Consider the following 21,192-nt stretch of genomic DNA (forward strand, 5'->3'; position numbering starts at 1 on the left):
ATTTTAGTACTATTGGCTCCTGTTCTCTTGTGAATGGCAGGTAAAAAATAAAAACTGTTCAAGCCAGTTGGAAAAAACACAGTCCAATGCCGTATGCGAAGTGTGTTGCTAAGCAACCGATTTATCTAGCCAGACATGAAGCTAACTAAATTCTCCGGCAAGAAAATGTTTAAAACTATCGAACTTGTCTCGAGTTGTACCACATTAACGAAAAAAAGCATAAATATCGTGACAACTAAAGATTTTAAAAAGTCCACACGGACTGGAGGTGTTCTGTCGTGTCTGCCAACGCCTCGGTGGTTTTATGTACTGAAAGAGTTGCGCAATATGACGTGAATCCTCCAGACACTACTGATGCTCCGTAAAATACGTAAAATCCAGCCTCCTCGTATTTTCGCTCTCATATTTCTCCAGTCATGCTCCATCCAGCGGCTTCCCCCCTACGAGGCATGTTCTCTGCTCATTGCGCCGCTGCTGCTTCGTCGCATGAATTCACCGTGCTGTCGACTTTTTCCAGCTGAGCCGTCCGAGGATTTGGTGTTTGCCCGGCCCACCGTTGCCGGCGACAGCTGTGCCTCTTGTTTCCGAAGGCAGTCCCCGTCATGACCTCTTCTTTCTGCTATTCTACCGAATTTCGCTAAATGGGATTCGTGGCTGCCCCGACGTTCCCACAGCAACTGCCTATCGGCTTCCATTATTTTTCTAATGAGGGCAACCATAAGGATCTAACACGGTTCCTCGCTGCGCGTCTCTGATTTTTGGGCTGAATCTCAAGACGCGTCAAAGGTGAGTTCGTCTCAGCTCGTGGTATTTTTATGCTCGACCCCAGATTAGATTTATTTTTCTTAACAGCCAGCACTTTTGATTTGATTCTGCGCTTATCATATATCTGATATAAACAAAGCGTACCATACTCCCCCTCTACACACACATACACACACGCAGAGAGAGAGAGAGACTTGTATTTCATTGTTGCACAGGCCATTCAGTCAGTGTGGCTCGCACATTTTGGCCAGTGCCATTCAGTCTGTGCCGGGGCTAGGTTGTTGACGATTTACAACACCCCACAAAATGCAAAGCGTATGTGCAAATGTACTGGTTTCTTCGTCACGACCACAGGACGCTTGAGGGAAGACGCAGTAAATCGACAATGCAGCGAAAATAAAACCAATATAATCCATCGAAATACAAAATGGAGCTGTAACAGCACCTGTTTTGATATATCAGGCCGCATATGCGCTGTATGTCAGCAAGTCAGAGTAGCATTGCCCCTTTTCCTTCTCTCTCTCTCTCCTAATTTTTTATATTACATTTATGTATAGATCCCAGTTCCCACATAAATTCGGATTCTGTACTTTATGTGTATCACTTTGAGAAACACTCAATGTAGATGCATTTATTTATATATTTTTCCTCCAGCCTACCACCACAGCAAAGACATTCTCAGTTTGACAGCTGCTACTCCTGTAGGCTGCTACCACCCCACCCCGTGTTTCTTTGAAAGCAGCTTTGCTGACAACTGGTGTTTAATCCCGTGGAAATAGAATTTTAATTATGTAGCTAATCTGTTTACAGTTGGTTTTGGGCTTTTTAGTGCCAGCTAATTTCCACAAGGCAGTGGATTCAGGTTTGTCATGAATGAGATGCTTTGGTCGTGGGAAATCTCAGATTTTACTACTGGAGGACCTCACCAGATGCCTCATCTGACAAACCTTAGTAACACCAGTGAACCTAGTTGGATTGCCAAATTCATTCTTAGAATGACTAAAATATTTTGCAAAAATTACAGAAAGTGGGTCAACACATACACCATTTTCCCTTTAAGAAGATTGATGTTGGCTTTAAAGGGCGGCACATAAAGATTAATTTAGTTTAGTCAAATCACTTGAGGTCAGCAGTTGTTGAAAACACTTATTTGGTTGCATCTTAATTTGTCTACTTTTTTCCAGTTAATAGTCCAAAATCAATGCATAATCTATTGAAAAGCAGAGATGAAGGAGAAAACAAAGGGTGTACTTAATTTTACTTTAAAAAATCACTCTGATATTTACCTGTTTGTCTGATTTGTTTGTGCATTGTCTGATTTAATGATACATAATTGTCGTAGTAATTGTCAAACACTTGTTCTGTATCTGTCAGAATGCCTCGCAGGGACACAATACTACATATATGTGGACAATTTAGACATTTCTGGCATAAAATCAGATGCTAAAAATAAACCCACTGTCCATTATGATATCTGGTAAATCAACTAAAACTACAAGCTGTCATTATAGTTTGATTTTGCTGAGTTAATAATTTGTGGCGCCTCTGACATTAAGGATGTTCTGTAAAATTAATCATGCCATAGAAGCCATTCCTCATGGCCTGGATCACTGGCTGCCAGTCTTCAGTAAGACATGCACGGAAGTAGGTTTTATCAGCTGAGTGTCCTAGTCCTCCTCTCTTCCTTCTTCTCTTCCGTTCAGGTTTCCTGTGTGTGTGTTTGCCAAAGGCAGGATGGCATTGGAAGGCAAACACAGGCTTGCACTCTCCAAACTCTTAACAGGTTAATAATGAAAAGATCTAGGAAGGAAAGACAATGGAGTAGATGTGACTCTGGCAATTACAAAAGGAACATCACTTGATTGTCATCTTCTTAATTCGGCCTTCTTTTTTAAATCACTGCTCAATGTGTCTTGTCTCCGTCTGACCTTGAGTAAAGATGATCAGTTCTACATGTTTGTGGATAATATTGTTTCATGTGATTGTGCAGCTGATATCAAGATAAGATGGCACAGCTAATGTGCATATATCCTTGTGTTTTGATCTGGGGGGGGACCATCCCTTTTTCGTCTTCCCTCCCAAGGGGAAACTGTAATTTTCCCAAATGAAACATTGGCTTGAGTGAATTGACTCTCTGCAGCACAGAAACAACTGCTACCGTCTGTTGTGACTCAGTGAGGTTTGTCATGGCCAAATGTGCAGCTAGTGTGCTCAGATTCATGTGGAAGAATGTTGGTCAAGGAGGCCAAATGTGTAATAAATTACTTTTTTTTTTGTCTTTTAAATCTTAGCAGCATTTTAGGGAATTGTGTAGTACTAGCTGGGTTTCCATCAAGCTGTGATAAGAAGTTTAACCACACTTTGAAAACTGCTTCTTCTTCTGTCTCTATTTCCAATATGCCAGCAGATGACATAAACCCAGTGCTTGGAAACAGAGTCATATATCATTTTGTTACCTAAAAAAAGAAAAACTTGCTTTTTAAGGATTAAACTCTTGCATCCTTGCTGGTCATTCCTTTGATTTGTATTATATGATGAAAATTAAAGTCACCCACTAGAGTAAATAGTATTATGTGTGTGTGTGTGCAGCTGGAAGGACAGGGGAAAAAAAAAAAAAAAAAAAAGGCTACACCCTGGAGCATAATATTGACAAAAGACCAAGGATTTAAGTAATATTCATAAAATTCATACATTGTTATCCAATGTCCAATTTTAAAAAAATCATCCAGGACTCTTGAAAGGTTTATTGGAGTTTTGGGGATTGGACCAGCAACTTTCCAACTGTAGGATGACCACTTTACTGGTCATCACGTAACCTTTACTGCAGCCATTGTGTAAAGGTTTTTCGGTATTGCTTTTTCAAACAAGGGACTTGCCCTAAAGAGATTCCTTCTTCCAGTCCCTCAATCACCTGGGGTTAATACATGACTTCAGCATGCTTTGTCAGATGAAGTGGACATCTTCCTAAGTTATTTTAGTACCAAATTCCTTCATTGTTTCCCCTAAACAATGGCTCTTTGTTGGGCCGTGGTTGATGGACAGAAAAAGTGGGGCTATGAGTGTAAAAAATGTCTTCATCAACACATGAAAGTTCAAGACATTTTTCAACTTCACACTGGTCCTGGGGATGAAAAGTGATTAAACCAAGCAAAAGTTTTAGTATGTTTAAATATATTTTGTTTTAAAAATGATTAATGTGGAGTTAGTTTGACACACATACATATTCTTGGCCTGCTGTGATGCGCTCTTTGTGCTCGATGGGTGTTGGAACTTGCCTGCTTTCTTAACCTGCATACCATTTAGGCAACAATTTCCCTTTCTCACTTTTCTTCCCATCTACATTATTTCTCCTTTTTGCACTTGGTATTTTTTCATGTACGGGAATGGCTCGGGCAGTTTATAAGACGCCGCCAGCTCTGACATATAAAGACGTCGGGTAGTGATAAATGTAGAGTCAATATTGAAGTGCTCTTGAACTCCATTGTGGATCTGAAGTAAATACCACTCAGAGCACAGCCTTTGAATAAAGCTTGCATTTTCCATGATTCATACCTTTCAATCCTCAAAACCTCTCATCTGGAAACACAAAAAGACACAAGTTTATTCACTGTTTGTCTCTATTGTGTGATATATTTTTTAACCCATATCACATTCTGATGTTGCACCATTTATATGAGGGAAAATGGTTCATACCAGCTTATTGGTATAGAAAATCTGCTTCAGACACTTTAATTAGGATGCATACATTCAGTAGGAATATATTCTGGGAGATTTTTAAAGTGTCATGAGATGTAAAGTGCAAGGTGCAATGCAACAGGAGTTTCAGCTGGAAAGAGATTTAGTCTGGTTTATGTAAAGAACAACTCCTCTGTAATAACACACACACATGCGCACATCATCCTCCTTCATCTCACTTCCTTCCTCCCATCCCGCCCTCCTGCTGCTCAGGTGCCTGTTCTTGTTGGAGTCTTTGGCAATAGAGGCGGTGCGGCACAGTCCAATTCTCCCACATTCCTCTGTACTCCTGTTATATGGAAAAACTCAGGCTCTTATTCTTTCCTCGTCACCTGTTTCTCCTTATTTTTCCTCTTTTTTTTTTTTTTTTTTTTTTAGCCTTTTCTTGTACTTTTATAGCACTAATTTTTGTTCTCCACTTTTATATCCCAGGGTTTAATAGTCACACACACGTTGATATTATGGCATCGTATTAGGAAAAAGCATGAGCCTCTGTTACATGGCCACCTCTTTTGTTTGCACATACAGGCTCTGAGGCTTTCAAGTACATGCTGTGGTGTGCGCTGTGTCCTGCAGAGAATAGAGCGTATTGGACCCTATGTGGAATTTATCTGTCAATATAAAATTTAATTGTAAGGGTCATCACCCCTTCTCATCAGTACAGGATTAATCCTAATGGATAATAACTTCTCCAAAATCAATTACAGAACTGAAACATCCAGTTTAATGTTTTTTTTCCGTGTGTTTGATAGATTATTCTATGTCCAGATTGACAAGGTGGTACTCAACTTAAATACAGTAGATGAAGAATAGAAAATAGTAAATTGGTGCATTATGCAGATACAATGGGGTTTGAAATTTCTTTTTAAGATAAGGGGATCACCAAATTGGAACATATATCTTCATTTCAGTTGAAACATCATCAACGTTTATACATGAGTAAACTTTACTCAAGCTCCCCTAACATTTGTCATACCTGTGAACTTCTGTCCTTCCCCCTCTTCTGTATTTTTGTTTCTAGAGTTTACTTGAGGAAAATTTTTGAAATATATGCTTGTCAAGGCCCAGTTTTCCTCTTTATTCTAGTTAGTTAACCTGTATCCTGCATTCTTGTGCTCTTGCTCTGCATTGATTAAATTCTCAGGCAATGACTCAGAGGTTGTGTTGCAGAACTTCGCTGCAAAGAGACTTTCAAAAGTGTGTGGTACTTGATTTCCGAATGAATAGACACATGCTCTTTTGGCATGAAACTGTTGTTTATTGCCTGGTGGGAGGTTTTATTGGCCACTGTCGTCGTGTATTTGCAATGGGAGCAATTGTCTATATAATAGTCTCAGTCTTATCCACTAACAGAGTAAAAGTGTGTGCTGTATCGGTCATGTTTCTGTGTATGTTCCTGATAGTGTATTTCTTTTTCCTTGTTCTTTAGGCTGCCGCTTTTTTGCAGTTGGTGTGTAGCTACCAGCTAATGATAGCACACAAGTGTGAGACCAGTTATATCACAGGGATCCATTCCAATGACATTTTCTCTCCAGATATCTGCTCTATATGCTCATGTCTGGCAGCAGACATAAGCCTTTTATATGAAGCCGTGCGATGTAGCATCTTCCCTCAGGAAGGGGTCAGGATGTGAATTTGTGCTACTGGACATAACTACTGTGGAAACTGTCATTTGTATTTCTCAGACTTGTTGCTTTGTTGTTGATTTTTTTAAATTTCCTTCTGTCCAGCTTGCTGTAATTTGCTGCAGCTTTCCTTGTTGCTCTATAAGTGAAGAGCTCAAATTTGAATTCTTTTTTCTTGCAAACACGAACCGTATATTGTTGCTTATATTCATTATGCACCCATAAAACAACTTGGAAAGTGCTTGATGCTCTCATATGTCTGTGCCTCATACACACCCCCTTCCCCTCCCCACCCCCTTTCTAAAGTCTATCCTGATGTGGTCAGCTTCACAAACCTGAACAGGGACTTCCCACCACGCGTCATAAACTTAACCGCATAGCTGCTCTTGAATATTTAAACACCTCGAAAACTGCTCTGCATTTCCAGTTGCATGATCATTAATGTCCATTGTTTTTTTCATTAATTTTTTTTCCTTTATTCTAAGACAATTTAGGCTGAAATTTGGGCTCAAACACAAAATCTCTTGCTGACAAGTTCTGTTACTCAGTAGCTCAAGTTTACAAGTCAGGACTGAGATTCTCATTTAGAGCTGGGCAAAAGTAAGCCGTTTTAAAAATCCTTTCTTCATCTGTCAGTAATTCTGAACATGACCTTGATTGCCAAGTCTTTTGTATCAAGCCTCATTCCCAAAGGGAAAAATGGCATATTAATTAAATGCTTAAAGGCAAATTCTGTGTGAAAATGCCTCTAGTTTTGGATTTAAATTTCGCTGGGATATTTCAAAATATTTTGCTGCCTCTTTGAGTACAGTGAGTACCTGATTGCAGGTGTTACCTAAAAGGATGTGTCACTGATGAAAATCATAAGGATTTCAATGTGATAAACTGTAATTCTCGAACGCTTTGCCGCTAAATAAATAAACTTGGATACATCAACCCCTAAGTGAACCAGATTACATCCTGGCAGAAGTTGAATCAAAGATTGCATGACTGTATTTGCACTCAGAATTTGCTCACACTTATGGACAGTTTGCACTCTCAGAAGCTTATCCGCCCACACATCTCCACAGTGGGGTCCTGCCATGTCTTCGAGAATTCCCATACCTGTGTAATTATGTTATAGTCACACACATCACACTAAACATCTACTAAGCCTCAGCTGTCCATGCAGTGCGCAACAGCCACCTACATGTTCTTTTTAGAGCCACAGCCACTTCCTTCCTCCCTGTCTGCTAATAACCCTCCTCTGTCCTGTCTGTCAAACTCCCACAAGTGTGTGTTGGAAACACTCAGAAGGCTATGTGCATGTGTTGGAAAAAGGATGTGAGACACAACTGTGCTTGGGTGTTAGTGTGCAGTTGAGCCTTGTTTCCCAGAGGCCATGGAACAGCTGCTAATGCACATGAACACACACACACACCTACGCACATGGATATGCTCTGTCTGGAACTGAGAGTGCTTCTATTAACAAAGGAACAAGGCTGTTTCATGTGTGTGTGACTGTCTCTGTTTCAGCTGGCCTGAAATAGCTGGTCTCACAGTGAGTCATTCCACACTGCCTGGAGGGAGGAATGGACTGGTGTGTGAACAAGGCACTTCAACTTTCTGTGGGTGCACTTGACTGTGTGAGCTTGTTTGTCTATGCACTCTTAATGACTGCACACTCTTAACTTGTTGCATTTATGAAGACATAACAGGTTAATTATATAGATTTTTTATCCTTTTCTGCTCACCAGCTTTAAAACTCAGTGCAGTTTGTTGCTTCTTTTCCTTAAAGCTTTGTTTACCTTGTTGACGCTTATTGATTCAGAGCAGTTTTAATCAGAGAAAGATCACCTTGAACATACTTCATGTGAATTATTGTATGTCTTCCATTCTGAGTGTTCGCATGTTAAACTGAAGCTGAACAGCACCAAGGATACTCCATGGTGGATAAAGAGAGCTTGAATGGATGTGACACTCACAGTACACAATTCTGAGAGGACTTTTTGTTGATGAAGGGTGAACAAATGGAAAACAGTTTTAGCTCCTGTCCCTGAACTGAATACCTTTTTAAAGTGTATTTATAACTGTACATAATATTTGAATCTGGTCTCACTGAGATAACAAATTTAACATTTTTTGTATAATAAAAACATATTTTTGTTTCTTTTTTCTTTTAAGTACCACATAAACTGATGGCAGACGTTATGAATGGAAATAAAATCATAAAATGTATGAAAATTTAAACTATATATACTCTTTTTCAAATAGCAAAGGGTGGTATTTATTTTTAAAATGCGTTTTGGATGGTGGATAGAAAGGATATCAGCATTGCACCTTAAGTACTGCATTCTTACTCATCACTGGCTCCTGTCCCAGGTCTGCACATGGGGGCGGGCAAGAGCAAGCCCAAAGAGCCGGGCCAGCGCTCCATGAGCCTGGATGGTACCATAGGCACAGGCTCAGACAGCGGGCACTTCCACCACCTGGGCCCTGCCCAGCAGACCCAAACTCCCAACAGGAGCCCTGCCGTCGGGACAGGCAGGCGGGGCCACCAAGGTCAGCACCAGCATGCCCCAACAAATACACCCGAGCTGGCTCTGTTTGGAGGGGTGGATCACACAGGAACTGTCACGTCACCACAGAGGGGACCTCTGTCAGGTAGGAAACACATGATGAGACTGGTTTGGTAATACAAAGTCATGGGTGGTTTATTTCAAAAGCAAAGAACAATAAAGTGCTTTGTTAAATACAAGAAAGGTATTGAAAGAAGCTATAACAAAAGCACAGAGGAGTATAAAAAAAAGTCAAGATTTAAAGTAAAAAAGGACCAAGTAATTAAAGAATTAAGATTAATGGATTATATTAATTTATTAGTTAATAAAAGTGTGTTATAGCATGTTTGATCACATGCCCAAAATAAAACTCGCATATATTTCAAGCCCTGATAAAAAAAGAACTGAGAGTTTAAATAGGCATTGCTTCCAGCCTACAAAGGTACCTGCTCATAACTCGCTGTATAATCTTCATGCTGTTTATTTTGTAGTTTCGTTTTTAGTGCGAATGAAGCAGTGAAACACTTTTGATAAGATCTAATGATGAATGTGGATCAATGAATCAGCTTAAAGTCTTGCTTTCAGTTTGAGCTCACAAATGTCCACAAAAAACCCCAAAACTGATTCACAATGAGTCAGATTTACTCAGAAAACAGTTTGAACGTTATTTTCCGCTGGTGTTTTCTGCATTTGACTTTGGGGTAAAGCATCCTTGATTTACTTCACATTTAAGCTGTCTAGACCAGCCAGATGGTTGGGTTAATGTTGGTCCATCCAAAAAGCAGTGGCCTGCTGGTTCATCAGGGACAGTTCTGCTGACTGCTACCACCTGCCTCGTATCTAATGAGCCGATCAATGACTGGCTGGAGACTTCCCTGGTTTAGATTAAAGGGTCATTAAAGGAGGCATAGATATCGCCTCAGAAAAGAGTAAAGCATTAATATGGTGGTTTGTCCTTCAAGGGTGACTGTTTACACTCTGGATGTCAGTATTTTTCATTAGACCATAGCAAATTATTTTACATAGAGATTTCTCGAGCTCAAGTTTAAGTTTTTTTATGCAAATTAGGAGAAAGTACCCATCAGTTTCTTTGTAGTGTCTTTAATAATAGCAATAGCTTAATAAATATCTGTGTGTGGTTTCTTGCAGGAGGTGTCACTACATTTGTGGCACTGTATGACTATGAGTCACGAACAGCATCTGATCTGACCTTCCGGAAGGGCGACCGGCTGCAGATTGTCAACAACACGTAAGAATCAACAGCCATGCGTCTCTTTTGCACTGATGCTATAACTTTGCAAATATCTCAGTGAACAAATGTCTTTACACACACGCAAGTATGCTAATTTACATTTGAATGAACACAGACAAACAGTAAAAGTGAGCGCTGATAACTGAGGAGCGATCCCTCCCATCTGTTCCCTAAAGCAGGAGACAACAGCTCTTCGCTGATGCATTCTGTTCTTCTTGGTCAAGTGCCATCATCGTAATCGCTAAGACACTTTACACAGAGCCTGTTGCTCTGTGATGTATGCTCAAATTTCTTTCTTTCATCCATCAAGATAACACCTATAGATGTATTTCCATGATGGGTGTAGCCTCATGTTGAAGTTTTCCTGTGTTCTATATAATTTAAATAGAAGAAACAGAGCCATCATTCAAGCTGAGACATTATATCTGTATGTAAAAGGTGATGAAGCAACATTCCCATACAGCTGTTTAAAACCAGAAACAATCCTGCTTGGTTTTTTTGTCCCTGTACTCTTTCCATAACTTCTGCAATAAGTCTGCTCTGCTGGTTTTTTTCTCCCTATAATCTGGCTCCACATAGTAGGGCTGTATGAGAAATAATTCCCTTTGTGTGCAACAAAGCAGTGTCTGCATTATGAAATATTAGTGCATGGAAAGTTTTGGTGAGCTCTTTAGTGATGCATTTGAGAAAGACTATATTTCTAGGGACATAGATTAAAGTTCTGTCATTAGGAAAGTGAATGGCAAATATTTCCATGATTAAAAAATAACACTCCACACTAAAATGGAAACTGGAACGTAAAACAGCCCTACTGTGTGGTCCCACTGCATACCCAGCTCGTCTGCTCTGTGTGTGTTGTGTTGCTTGCCTTGTTGTGTCTCTTTGCTGTGTTTTGATGTGTCTGCTGTATCTGTTATCTCTCCGTTTCTCTTCCTTTCTCATGCTTCATGGTTTCTCCTAGGAAAAAGTACAGCTTCAGGTTAGTAATATCTAATGCCATTAAAGAATAACCTTGCAACCTTTTATTTAGTTAGTTGATTTTTTTTTGTTTGTTTGTTTGTTTTTTGCTGATGCATGGGTTTATCTGATCAAACTGATAGTAACTGTGATTTATATGGTATTTTTAGAATAATCTGGCTCTCTGGCTTGCTGGGTTTAAGTTATCTACAAATAGTTAAAAAGGTCTAAAATAAAAGTGTGAAATGTAAATTAAAGGAGTGCAGGCGGAATGAAAGGTTGCCTCCTCTCTTTTTCCATTTTTAATCTGTTTTTATTACATCATTTGGGAGATGATGAATTTGGGAGAAAAATTTAAGTATTTGTCTTTGTTGAGTCCACAATGAGTTTGAGTTAGATGAGGTGAGAGTTTCAACTTGTATGGAAAATATGAACGCTTTGAACGTGATGAGATGTAGATATTGTAATATTTCAAGGATAAATTTGATATTTTCATTGGAGCCAAAATCTTTGAAAACAAAAACATCATGAACTAATTGTGTACTTAAATCCTCTGCTAAAAGTAGTCTCTAACACATGCATGTTGTATCCCTGTCTGATTAAAAAAAGGACAGCTGTTATTGTAAATCCTTTTAGCTTATTTTACAAAACAAACTATTACTAACAAACATTCCTGTCTTGAAAAGACCATAGTAATAAAATTGCAGTGAATTGCATCTGAAATGTGCATGTGTGTTGCTGATCACAAACACAAAGCCAGAGGTAAGTCAGAGGAGCAGAGTTGATGCCAGCTGGGGCTGTTACTGAATAGTCCAATGGAAACTTGCCATATATCAGCCACATGCTTTGACTTAAACACCATGAAATGAGTCATTCTTTTAGTGATGGTAAACACCGGCTAAGTTGGTAGGAGACTATATGAAGAGTTGTGGGGGGAAAAACACACATTCATACAGAAATGTTATTAAAATAAAAGTATTTTATTTGAGCTAACTGCTTTGTTTTTGTAAATCTCACACATATAAACTTTCATTAGTTGGTGTCTACACACTAAACAGCTCAGAAACCTGCTGAACACACGTAAACAGACAAGAAGCGAGGAAAACGCAGGTAGATGGCAAGGTTTCCGCAAAGAAATACACCACTACTCACTTCGACTGGGTCGTAAGTGTTGAATGAATAGAACTACTTCTGTAGGGCTCTTCTTTAATTATTTCCAATATTCTGCCCAGCCTGTCTTTAAGCATTGTTTTTCCTGAAACTAAAATTAGTATTTTTAATAATCTAGAATATACTAAAATATCCTAAAGCCAAGACCTTTAATATGTTTGCCTGATTCTTTGCTCGGTTTAATACTCACTCTCTGGCTCCTTTCTTTTTGTGTTCTTCCTTTACAGAGAAGGGGACTGGTGGCTCGCTCGCTCACTGACAACAGGAGAGAGTGGTTATATCCCCAGCAACTATGTGGCTCCCTCCGACTCCATCCAAGCAGAAGAGTACATTATCTTCTTTCCTTTGTGTCACTCTCGCTGTTTGTTTTATACACTGAGAGCATTTTTTATCTGAACCTGAATGTAGTTGTTCTCTGTGTGCATCTTGATGATACTTGCAAGATAAGAACATTAACAATTAGAATAAAGCCACTATTTTCATGCATGTGTAGCTTTGCCCGCCTGTTTCAGCAGCACAGCAGGAGCTTCTCTCTGATCCTTCTCTCTGTCGCCCACCCTTGGCAGGTGGTATTTTGGGAAGATCACTCGGCGGGACTCGGAAAGACTACTTCTGAACCTGCAGAACAGACGAGGGACCTTTCTGGTGAGGGAGAGTGAAACCACTAAAGGTAAGAAAACAGACATTTGAACCACTCAGAGGCAACAGTCATTATCAAGAGTAATTGCAAGGGCGAGCTAGTCTTTTTTTTTTGCTTCCTCTTGTGCTAGTTCATAATGATTCATCGAATCTTTGATATATTTTCCTTTTTCTGAAGATAGTAGTTGACAAAAGTTTTGAAGAGTCCAGGTATTGCTTAAAGCACATTTGTGAAGTTATGTAAAAGGCTGTGAAATCTTATGAGAAAAAGCTAAGCATTAAATTAAAAGCTGCAGCAATTCAGCAAATCTGACAAAAATTGATTATATGCAACTTTAATTATTGAATGTCTTCATTTCCAAGCCAAGTCTCTGATTCTGAATGCTTATATGGGTTCATTTACCAACTCCATGTTAAAGATATTGGTATATTGGATATGTGAAGGTTTTGGGTCTTTTTAGGTATACAATGGTAAGCACATTGAAGGCATGATCTCTGAGTTGCGATAGTGTTACTTTGCTTTTTTAGATTTTCATAGACTAAGTAGTTAACGGAAGAAAATATGCTGATTGAGAACAGATATGAGCTGCAGCTGTTATAAAGTTGTATAATCTTCTATTATGGCTGCTGACTTGCAGCTGTTCATTTGTGTTTCCAAATAATGTGCAGAAATGGACAGGTTATGCAAAAAAAATCTGTCTGCTCAAGATGTTAATATAAAAGCTTTTTTTTTTTTATTTTTCTGCATGAGAAATGAAGTGTCTGTGTCCCTGGAGTTTGTGCTGTGCAGCACTTTGAAATAAGTAGATCTTTAGGGACTTCATTTGAAATAGGCAGAACCTTGTAATTAAGTCATTTGTTAGCTTTCACAGGGCCCGTGGCTCTACAGCTTTCTTTTCTGAGCTTGTGACAGAGTTTTGCATCCTTCTCTGAAAGTCTGCAGTCAGATCTAGTCCATGTGATGTCAGTGGACTCTTAGGGGGGTTGTTTTGAAGAAAGGGTGGAGAAAAGGGGAAAAAAAGGAAAAGAGTGGAGTGGGTTGGACTTGTGAATGGATAGGGGTGAATCACTCTGCCAGAACTAGGTCAACCTTGGAGGGTGCTAGATTTCCCTCTGGCTATAAGTCTCTGTTCCCTCAGCTCACACTGAGAGGAGTGGTAGAAATGCATGAAGGGAGGGTAGAACTCTAGTGGGGCAAGTCACAGAAAAGTGGGTGGGGGGTCAGGGAGAGCAGGAGGAGCTCTGACAAGAGATACGCTCCCTCTGGGTGTGTTCTGTATTAGATGTCAAATGTCTTGATCACAGTGGACAGATGAGCAGGAGCATGCCACTCACATGTCAAATGGAGTGTATATAATCTTAGCAATATAAACGCAATTGTATGGCTTAAGCTCAAACACACAAGTTGTGCATATCAACATAAGCATTTTTAGAAAAGTGAATGTTTGCTACTAGGTTATAAAAATGTTGCGAGGGAGCTAAAACTTTGCAGGTGTATTCATGCAAAGTGTGAAAGCCTTCACAGATTACCCCTGGAAAGAATTTAATCAAAGCAGAGCTGAACATAAAAAGTCAGGGGTTAACCTGCCAGAGCAGGGCTGCACTGATAATGCAGATATTTGGGATGTGGTGGGTATAGTTTGGGAAGTGTGTTTTTCGTGCCCTAGATTTTCTTTCTGACGAGGGAAGTCGAGTGAACATCAGTCAGCAAACTTCCAGATCAAAGGTGATGGATTTTTCTTTGACTGTGGAACAGCCTCCACGTAGAGCTTAGGTTTGTTAAGACAGCTCAGTCTTTTGAATCACCTCCCAAAGTCACATTTTCACAAGATCTATTTCTGTCACATTTGTAAGATCTTATAGTCTTTTTTATCTGTGCTGGTAATGGATTTCTATAAAACCGTTGTGGATTTATACCACTATCTTACTTTATTTTATAGTAATCAAAAATCATAAAATAATTTATCCCTGGCATGTAAATGAATAGCTATTGAATAACTGTAATTTGGTAGTACTCACTTATTTCAGAGAAAGGGGGGAAAGTCAGCTGACTGACCATATTTGTCTGCTGGGGTTTGCTGTGTTGAGTGTGTCTTGAAAGATCCTGCTTTATAGTAGCAATGCTTACAGATCTCAGCTGTTTTTGACCTTCATGTTAAATTTGTGCACATCATGAGGTCAATGTGTTGCCAACTTGATGATCATCCATCAGTGGGGATGAAATGTTGGTTTGAGCAAAAGTTGACTTGCTGTGTAAACCTGGAATGCCACCGAACATTACTGTGTGAAATGACCCGGAAGGATCTGAGTGACAGCCATGATAAGCGGTTCAGTACTTTGGAAAGGAGGTTCAGTACTTCCTTTCTTATCTCCTTCTGCACAGAAAATATCGGGTCATCCTCTAAGAAATTAAATGATCCTCACAATTCCTTACAACTTCAACATAGTTGCTATTATTTCTATACAGTCATACTAATTGACGTTCATGTGTCAGTAGTGTGAGGTAATGTATTTCACTTTTGTGGCTTTTTAATTATTAGTCGTTAGTAATAAAGTAATGTATCCTATAATACAACAGGCTACTGCCTCTGTGAAACAACATAAGGCTGCAGTAGGCAGAGTAACATGGCTGACTTTTCCTAAGTCCTTATAAATTCAACTACATTAAGTTCATACAATGCAGGGATAATAAGTAAATCATGAATTTATATTATCATTCAGTCATTTTAATGAGGTTATTGAATTTAAAATGTGCTTAGTTTGATTAATTGTATCTATGCAAAATTTAAGTCCAACACCTCCCCCTAAAGTCCTAAATGTTGTTTTTTACCTATATTACTTATCAGAACATTTGAAAATTAATACAAGCAGATGTTTTAAATTTTTCTGTGTAAAATACTGTTTCTGTGTAAATCCTTTTTTAAAATAATGTGGTATTTTTTGTCATTTCATTTCATTTTTACCTCCACCAAGGGCCAAGGCGGAGGTGATGTATTTAACAGCGTTGGTTCGTCAGCAACATAACTCAAAAATTAAGGGCCAGATTTTGACAAAATTTTTAAGAAATTTTAGAAATAGGATAGGGAATAAGTGATTTGATTTTGGGGGTGATCTAGATCAAAGCCAGGACCCAGGAAGCTTCACTATGGGAAGATAGGAATAATTTTGCCATTAGCGCTTCTAACTCGAAAATAATGCCCACAATCATTGGCGATCCAAAGCACAACTGTGAGGAAACTCCAGCTGCAACAAGGCTCCAAACTGCTTTGTTTTACCTTTCTAACCATCTCTGTCTTTTGTTTTGTCTTGATCACAGGGGCATATTGCCTGTCAGTGCTGGATTATGACAACACCAAAGGCCTAAATGTAAAACATTACAAGATCAGGAAGCTGGATAGCGGAGGTTTCTACATTACCTCCCGCACCCAGTTCACCAGCCTACAGCAGCTAGTCTTCCACTACCACAGTGAGTGTTTAGACAGTGCTGATAGTTTTCATTTTACAGCATTGCTGGCATTAACTTGACCTTTTACTTTCTACCATTTTCATTTTTTAGAGCACTCTGACGGGCTGTGTCATGCTCTAACAGACGTGTGTCCAGTGGCCAAACCCCAGACGCAGGGACTGGCTAGGGATGCCTGGGAGATTCCTCGAGAATCCCTCCGCTTAGACCTTAAACTTGGACAGGGATGCTTTGGAGAAGTCTGGATGGGTAAGAACCCTTTAACACAGATAGAGGGGAAGTCTATTTTAGTTTTACAACCAAGGAACATCATTTACTTTTTTAGGTAACGCTGGCTCTATATAGGGTAAAAACTCATTTTTCTTTTCTTAAATCTTCAAAATGAACCAGACTCAAAGGAGCAGATTCTGTGCTTTTATTGAAATAATACAACATTTTTCTCCTGTTTCTGTCTGGTTTATGACAGGTACATGGAATGGTACAACTCGGGTAGCCATTAAGACACTAAAGCCTGGCACAATGTCTCCAGAGGCCTTTCTTCAGGAAGCGCAAGTCATGAAGAAGCTGAGGCATGAGAAGCTGGTCCAGCTGTATGCTGTTGTGTCTGAGGAGCCCATCTACATTGTGACAGAGTATATGAGCCAAGGTAATACAGGATGACAGGTTGTAACTAGGGCTGGTTTTCAAGTCTTAATGCTTGGACAGATTTATGATAGTCTCTATATGCTATTGATCTGTTGAGAAGGAAATAATTGAACTTATCTGATTAATGGGAGACGAATGTCAGTATATGCTGCTGCAGTTTTTATAAATGCAATCATTTTACTTGCAGGTAGCTTACTGGACTTCCTTAAGGGGGATGCAGGGAAGATGCTTCGTCTGCCACAACTGGTAGACATGGCTGCTCAGGTAAACTACTAAACATTTATTGTGCTCTTGTTACACTTTTTATCTTTTTTTGAGTATATAAAAAATGCAAAACCCCTGTCCTGTCTCCTTCCAGATTGCAGCAGGCATGGCCTACGTGGAGAGGATGAATTACGTCCACAGAGATCTGCGTGCTGCCAACATCTTAGTAGGAGACAGCCTTGTTTGTAAGGTGGCTGACTTTGGTCTGGCAAGACTGATTGAAGACAACGAGTACACTGCAAGACAGGGTAAGACTTCAACTAACATACAATTTGGCACATCAACTCTTATATTGAAGCATACGTTTGCAACTGCAGACATTTTGACTCTAAATCCTAAGACATAATCAGGTGTATTTATAAAGGCTTCATTCCACTTTGAGGAGGTTCTGCTTTTCTGTGTTCTACACCTAACCAACATGCAGAACTGGAAGGCAGCCCTTGTTTATACACTTAAGTTTAACTTAGCAATTATATGTCATATCTCATGTTTTCCTAATATTGTGCATCCTTAGTTATAAATGTAGAAATAGTACCTAAATATTTTGGAAGATAATCAGCATGATGGGTTAAAGTTGTTTTTGGTTTTTGTGTTTTTTAATTTGCATTGGTAGGCGCTAAATTCCCAATCAAATGGACAGCACCGGAAGCAGCGTTGTACGGTCGTTTCACTATCAAGTCAGATGTCTGGTCCTTTGGCGTACTGCTCACAGAGCTCGCAACTAAAGGCAGAGTACCTTATCCAGGTAAAAGTTCAGCTTACGGTGAAAACTGTCTTATTCAAACATTAACTAACCATGTCAGCGGATAAAATAATAGGAGCTAAAGTTATTAGTCGTTTAACTAAGATCAAATCATGACAATCATGTTTATAAACAATATCAATATTTCATGCTTTAAATGTCATAATTATCACAATACCCAGTGTTCTTTGGTCATTCCCCAATATTTCCTTATGAGTTAATCAGTCAAAATTAAAAATATTAAGTCAGTAGCATAATCAGTGATGAAGGATATAATTAGATGTACTATGACACAATAGAATGGTTTAGTTTAGAAATATTTCTGAAAAAGATTTCTGACATGTTTGCACTGCAAATCAACTTACTGAATCCATCAGATTTACTGTAAAAAGAAGAGGATGTGAGTTTGCTGAAATGAGACTTGCTGTTTCTCTCTTGGCAGGTATGGTAAACCGTGAGGTGCTCGACCAGGTGGAGCGTGGCTACAGGATGCCTTGCCCTGCAGAGTGCCCCATTTCCTTGCATGAGCTCATGCTGTCCTGCTGGAGGAAAGATCCAGAAGAGAGGCCTACATTTGAATACCTGCAGGGCTTCCTAGAGGACTATTTCACCTCCACAGAACCCCAGTATCAGCCTGGGGAGAACCTATAGAACCACACTGAATACAATCTGAAAGGGGGGTTGATGAGGGGGGTGGGAGTGGGGCTTCAGCACTGAATGATCTGCACTAACCGACCTCAGAGGAGCGCCTGTTGGAGGATCTGAGCCTGTGAAACTCATTTTAGAGGAACTTGTTCAGTGGAAGCAAAAGTGAAATAGAAATCTGATGATGAACTGAGATAGAAGTCCCCTTACGTGCCATTTAGGAATAGTTACAGAAGAACCTGGAACGCCTCTACTGCAAGCACTCACAGTTTATATATTTGTCCTGCATGAAGGAGGTTCAGACCTGTAGAAGGAGAATTCTTGCTGGACAGATATCTTATCTGGATAAGATAGAACTGAGTAACTAAACTTGTGGGTACGTTTTTTTAGAGGTGTGACTGACGTTGGAGGAACCAAATCAGGATCTACAGGCATAGCGATGGGTTGAAAAATAAACCTGTCAAGGGAGAATATTTCAATTAGGAATGAGCTGTTTAGTGAAATCTCTCTGTTTCTGTCCCCTGTTGTCTTTACCCTAGTCTGGTACATTTTTCCACCCACAGAAGTGCACTGCCACTGTGGCTCAGGTGCCAAAAGAAAATCTGTTTCCCTTGACATCCTTTATCTCAACTCTGCTTCTCTTCCTCTTTTTCTCTCTGACTTTCAGTATCTCTCTCCAGTTTTCTCAAGTGCTGCTTCTTCAAAGTGTCTCCAAATAGCTCGGCTCTAGAAATCTACTTTGCATCTTTATTTTTATGTTTACTTGGACAATATCTGTCCTGTGATTTTTGTTCTGTGGCAAACAAAAAAAATTCCAATTCCACTTCATTATTTTTCTGTGATTTTTTTTTTTTTCCAGAATAAGATTGTTAAAGTCACTCTCATGGTAGTGCCAGGGTAAATGTACTCAACAGGCAGGTTCTGTAATGCTGAAAGTCTGGTAAATTCAACCAACATTTGAGGCCTTTACTCTCTTGTTTAACCATGCTGGATCCAACCTCCATTAAAAGCACTTTTTGATGCAGGTAGTGTCTGAATGCTTATTGTTTTCATTTACCTTGATTTAACTGAAAAGTTGCTTTGAAAATAATCAGCACTGTTGTGGTGGCATTAAAGGGCAGATGAGTGAAATTTAAGTTTCTGAAATGCATATATGGGGCAGAGGCCAACATGGCTGTTAAGTCAATCACAATATTGGTTAATATGAGACTCAACATCAACATAAGGGGAAAATAAGGCCTCTTGCGTTCAGTGCCAAACAAACCAATTTCTGTACTGCTGTTCATGTATATACTGTTTTACTTAAATTCACCAGTAGACTACATGTCACTGAGTTACCAGATAAACATTCTGCTGTTCAGATAGTTTTCATTAACTTATAACATATAAAATATGCAACCAGGCAACCCTAATGAAACTGTAAACCTCTGATCAGGTAACCCTAATAAAACTGTGTTTGACTTTATTATAAGAGCTGATAATTGAAGCCAGTTAGCATGCTTTTGTGCCGTTCTTCTCTTGATCATTTAGCTGATTTTTCTATTTAACTGTACTCTACATCAACATGTGTATGTTTACTCAAAGTTCAGGTGAGGGACAAGGATCATATATAGACTTCTGAATATTGGTACCATCAAATTCTTAAATATATTTTTTTCGATATCTTACTATTGTACTGTACATACTGTAGCGCTTTAGTTTTTCTTTTTTTTCTTTCTTTTTTTTTGTATATGTCTGCCACTTTTAAATGGCAGGTGTTTTAAGTTGGGTGTCACACATTTCACTGTAGTTTGGTTTATGATGTGGTCAATGCGACAGGAGCTGGTTTAAAAGTTTAGAGACCAGCTGTCCCAAGAGCCATACAGCAATAAGATATGTTCATCTGTGCCCACCAACAACACAAAATTAAGATGGCAAATTTTGATTACATTTCTGATTCTGAAGCCACAATGAAGGATGAAGTTTGACATGAATAATAAAGTCAAAGATGTAAATAGTATCTTAAACAAATGACTGTGACTATCATGTAATTTGTTTTTGTATTAGTTTTGTTTTATTGAGGTTTTTACAATAACACATGCCTGCTCCCTCAGTGTTAAATTGATCAAATGCTACTGTCAATGGGGCTGAAAAGTTTACTTTTTTGGCATTATTATTATTGTTTGTTGTTTTTTGTTTTGTTTTGTTTTTGTTTTTTTGTTTTTGTTTTTTGCTTTATTTGAAATTTGATGTTTAAAACCTCTATATTTGCAAAAGACAATTCAGAATTGGGGTTTAGACAAATGTATATCATATTTTCCAAGAACATTATTATCATTGCTTTCCTTTTCTGGAATGGGAATTACCCTGTTTGTGTGGACAGACTGAGCCACCTGTCAGTCACCAGGACAACTGTGGAAGTTAACGGGCTCGTGACAAGCATGAGTAATGCTGAGGTCAGATTGGATTTTATGTGCTATAATTAAACAAGTTATTTTGTGTCTAAATCTATGCAGTTTCAGTCTTGCATTCCTGCAACTATATGGCCATTTTGTTCTAAAGTAAAAAAAAAAACCTATCAAACTGAAGGTGTGAGCATTTTGTAAGGACTTGTTTAGTCTTTTTTGTTCATGTAACAGGATTAAAATAAGTATTGTGCCATTTTATGTTGATCTTTTAAATGTGCAATAAATTATATTTCAAATGTGTTTTGATAAGGATGTTGGTGTGTGCGTCCTGTCTTAGATGCTAAAAATATTATGTTTGTGCATAAG

General features: G+C 38.9%; 1 protein-coding gene across 2 annotated transcripts; it reads left to right on the plus strand.

Moving 5' to 3' along the window:
- The first annotated feature begins 332 nt into the window (after positions 1–332).
- Positions 333–19,234, plus strand: LOC121637315 (proto-oncogene tyrosine-protein kinase Src-like). 2 transcript variants are annotated; one of them, XM_041981392.1, is made up of 13 exons: positions 333–786; positions 8,487–8,768; positions 9,812–9,911; positions 10,876–10,893; positions 12,269–12,367; positions 12,608–12,711; positions 15,997–16,146; positions 16,237–16,392; positions 16,610–16,789; positions 16,976–17,052; positions 17,147–17,300; positions 17,666–17,797; positions 18,237–19,234. In XM_041981392.1, the coding sequence occupies exons 2-13, from the start codon at positions 8,495–8,497 to the stop codon at positions 18,443–18,445; spliced, it is 1,653 nt and encodes a 550-aa protein (XP_041837326.1). In that variant the 5' UTR covers positions 333–786; positions 8,487–8,494; the 3' UTR covers positions 18,446–19,234. The 2 variants fall into 2 exon arrangements, with proteins under 2 accessions (XP_041837326.1, XP_041837327.1); XM_041981393.1 differs by lacking the exon at positions 10,876–10,893 and having other exon boundaries at positions 334–786.
- The last annotated feature ends 1,958 nt before the right edge of the window (positions 19,235–21,192 follow it).

This window comes from Melanotaenia boesemani, chromosome 3, assembly GCF_017639745.1.
Source record: "Melanotaenia boesemani isolate fMelBoe1 chromosome 3, fMelBoe1.pri, whole genome shotgun sequence".
NCBI lineage: Eukaryota > Metazoa > Chordata > Actinopteri > Atheriniformes > Melanotaeniidae > Melanotaenia > Melanotaenia boesemani.

Excerpts from the sequence above, each read along its gene's own strand:
- LOC121637315 (XM_041981392.1), top strand. The coding sequence starts at position 8,495 with ATGGGGGCGGGCAAGAGCAAGCCCAAAGAGCCGGGCCAGCGCTCCATG. Across the intron at positions 17,053-17,146 it reads TGGTAGACATGGCTGCTCAG|ATTGCAGCAGGCATGGCCTA; the intron begins GTAAACTACTAA and ends GTCTCCTTCCAG. Across the intron at positions 17,301-17,665 it reads CGAGTACACTGCAAGACAGG|GCGCTAAATTCCCAATCAAA; the intron begins GTAAGACTTCAA and ends TTGCATTGGTAG.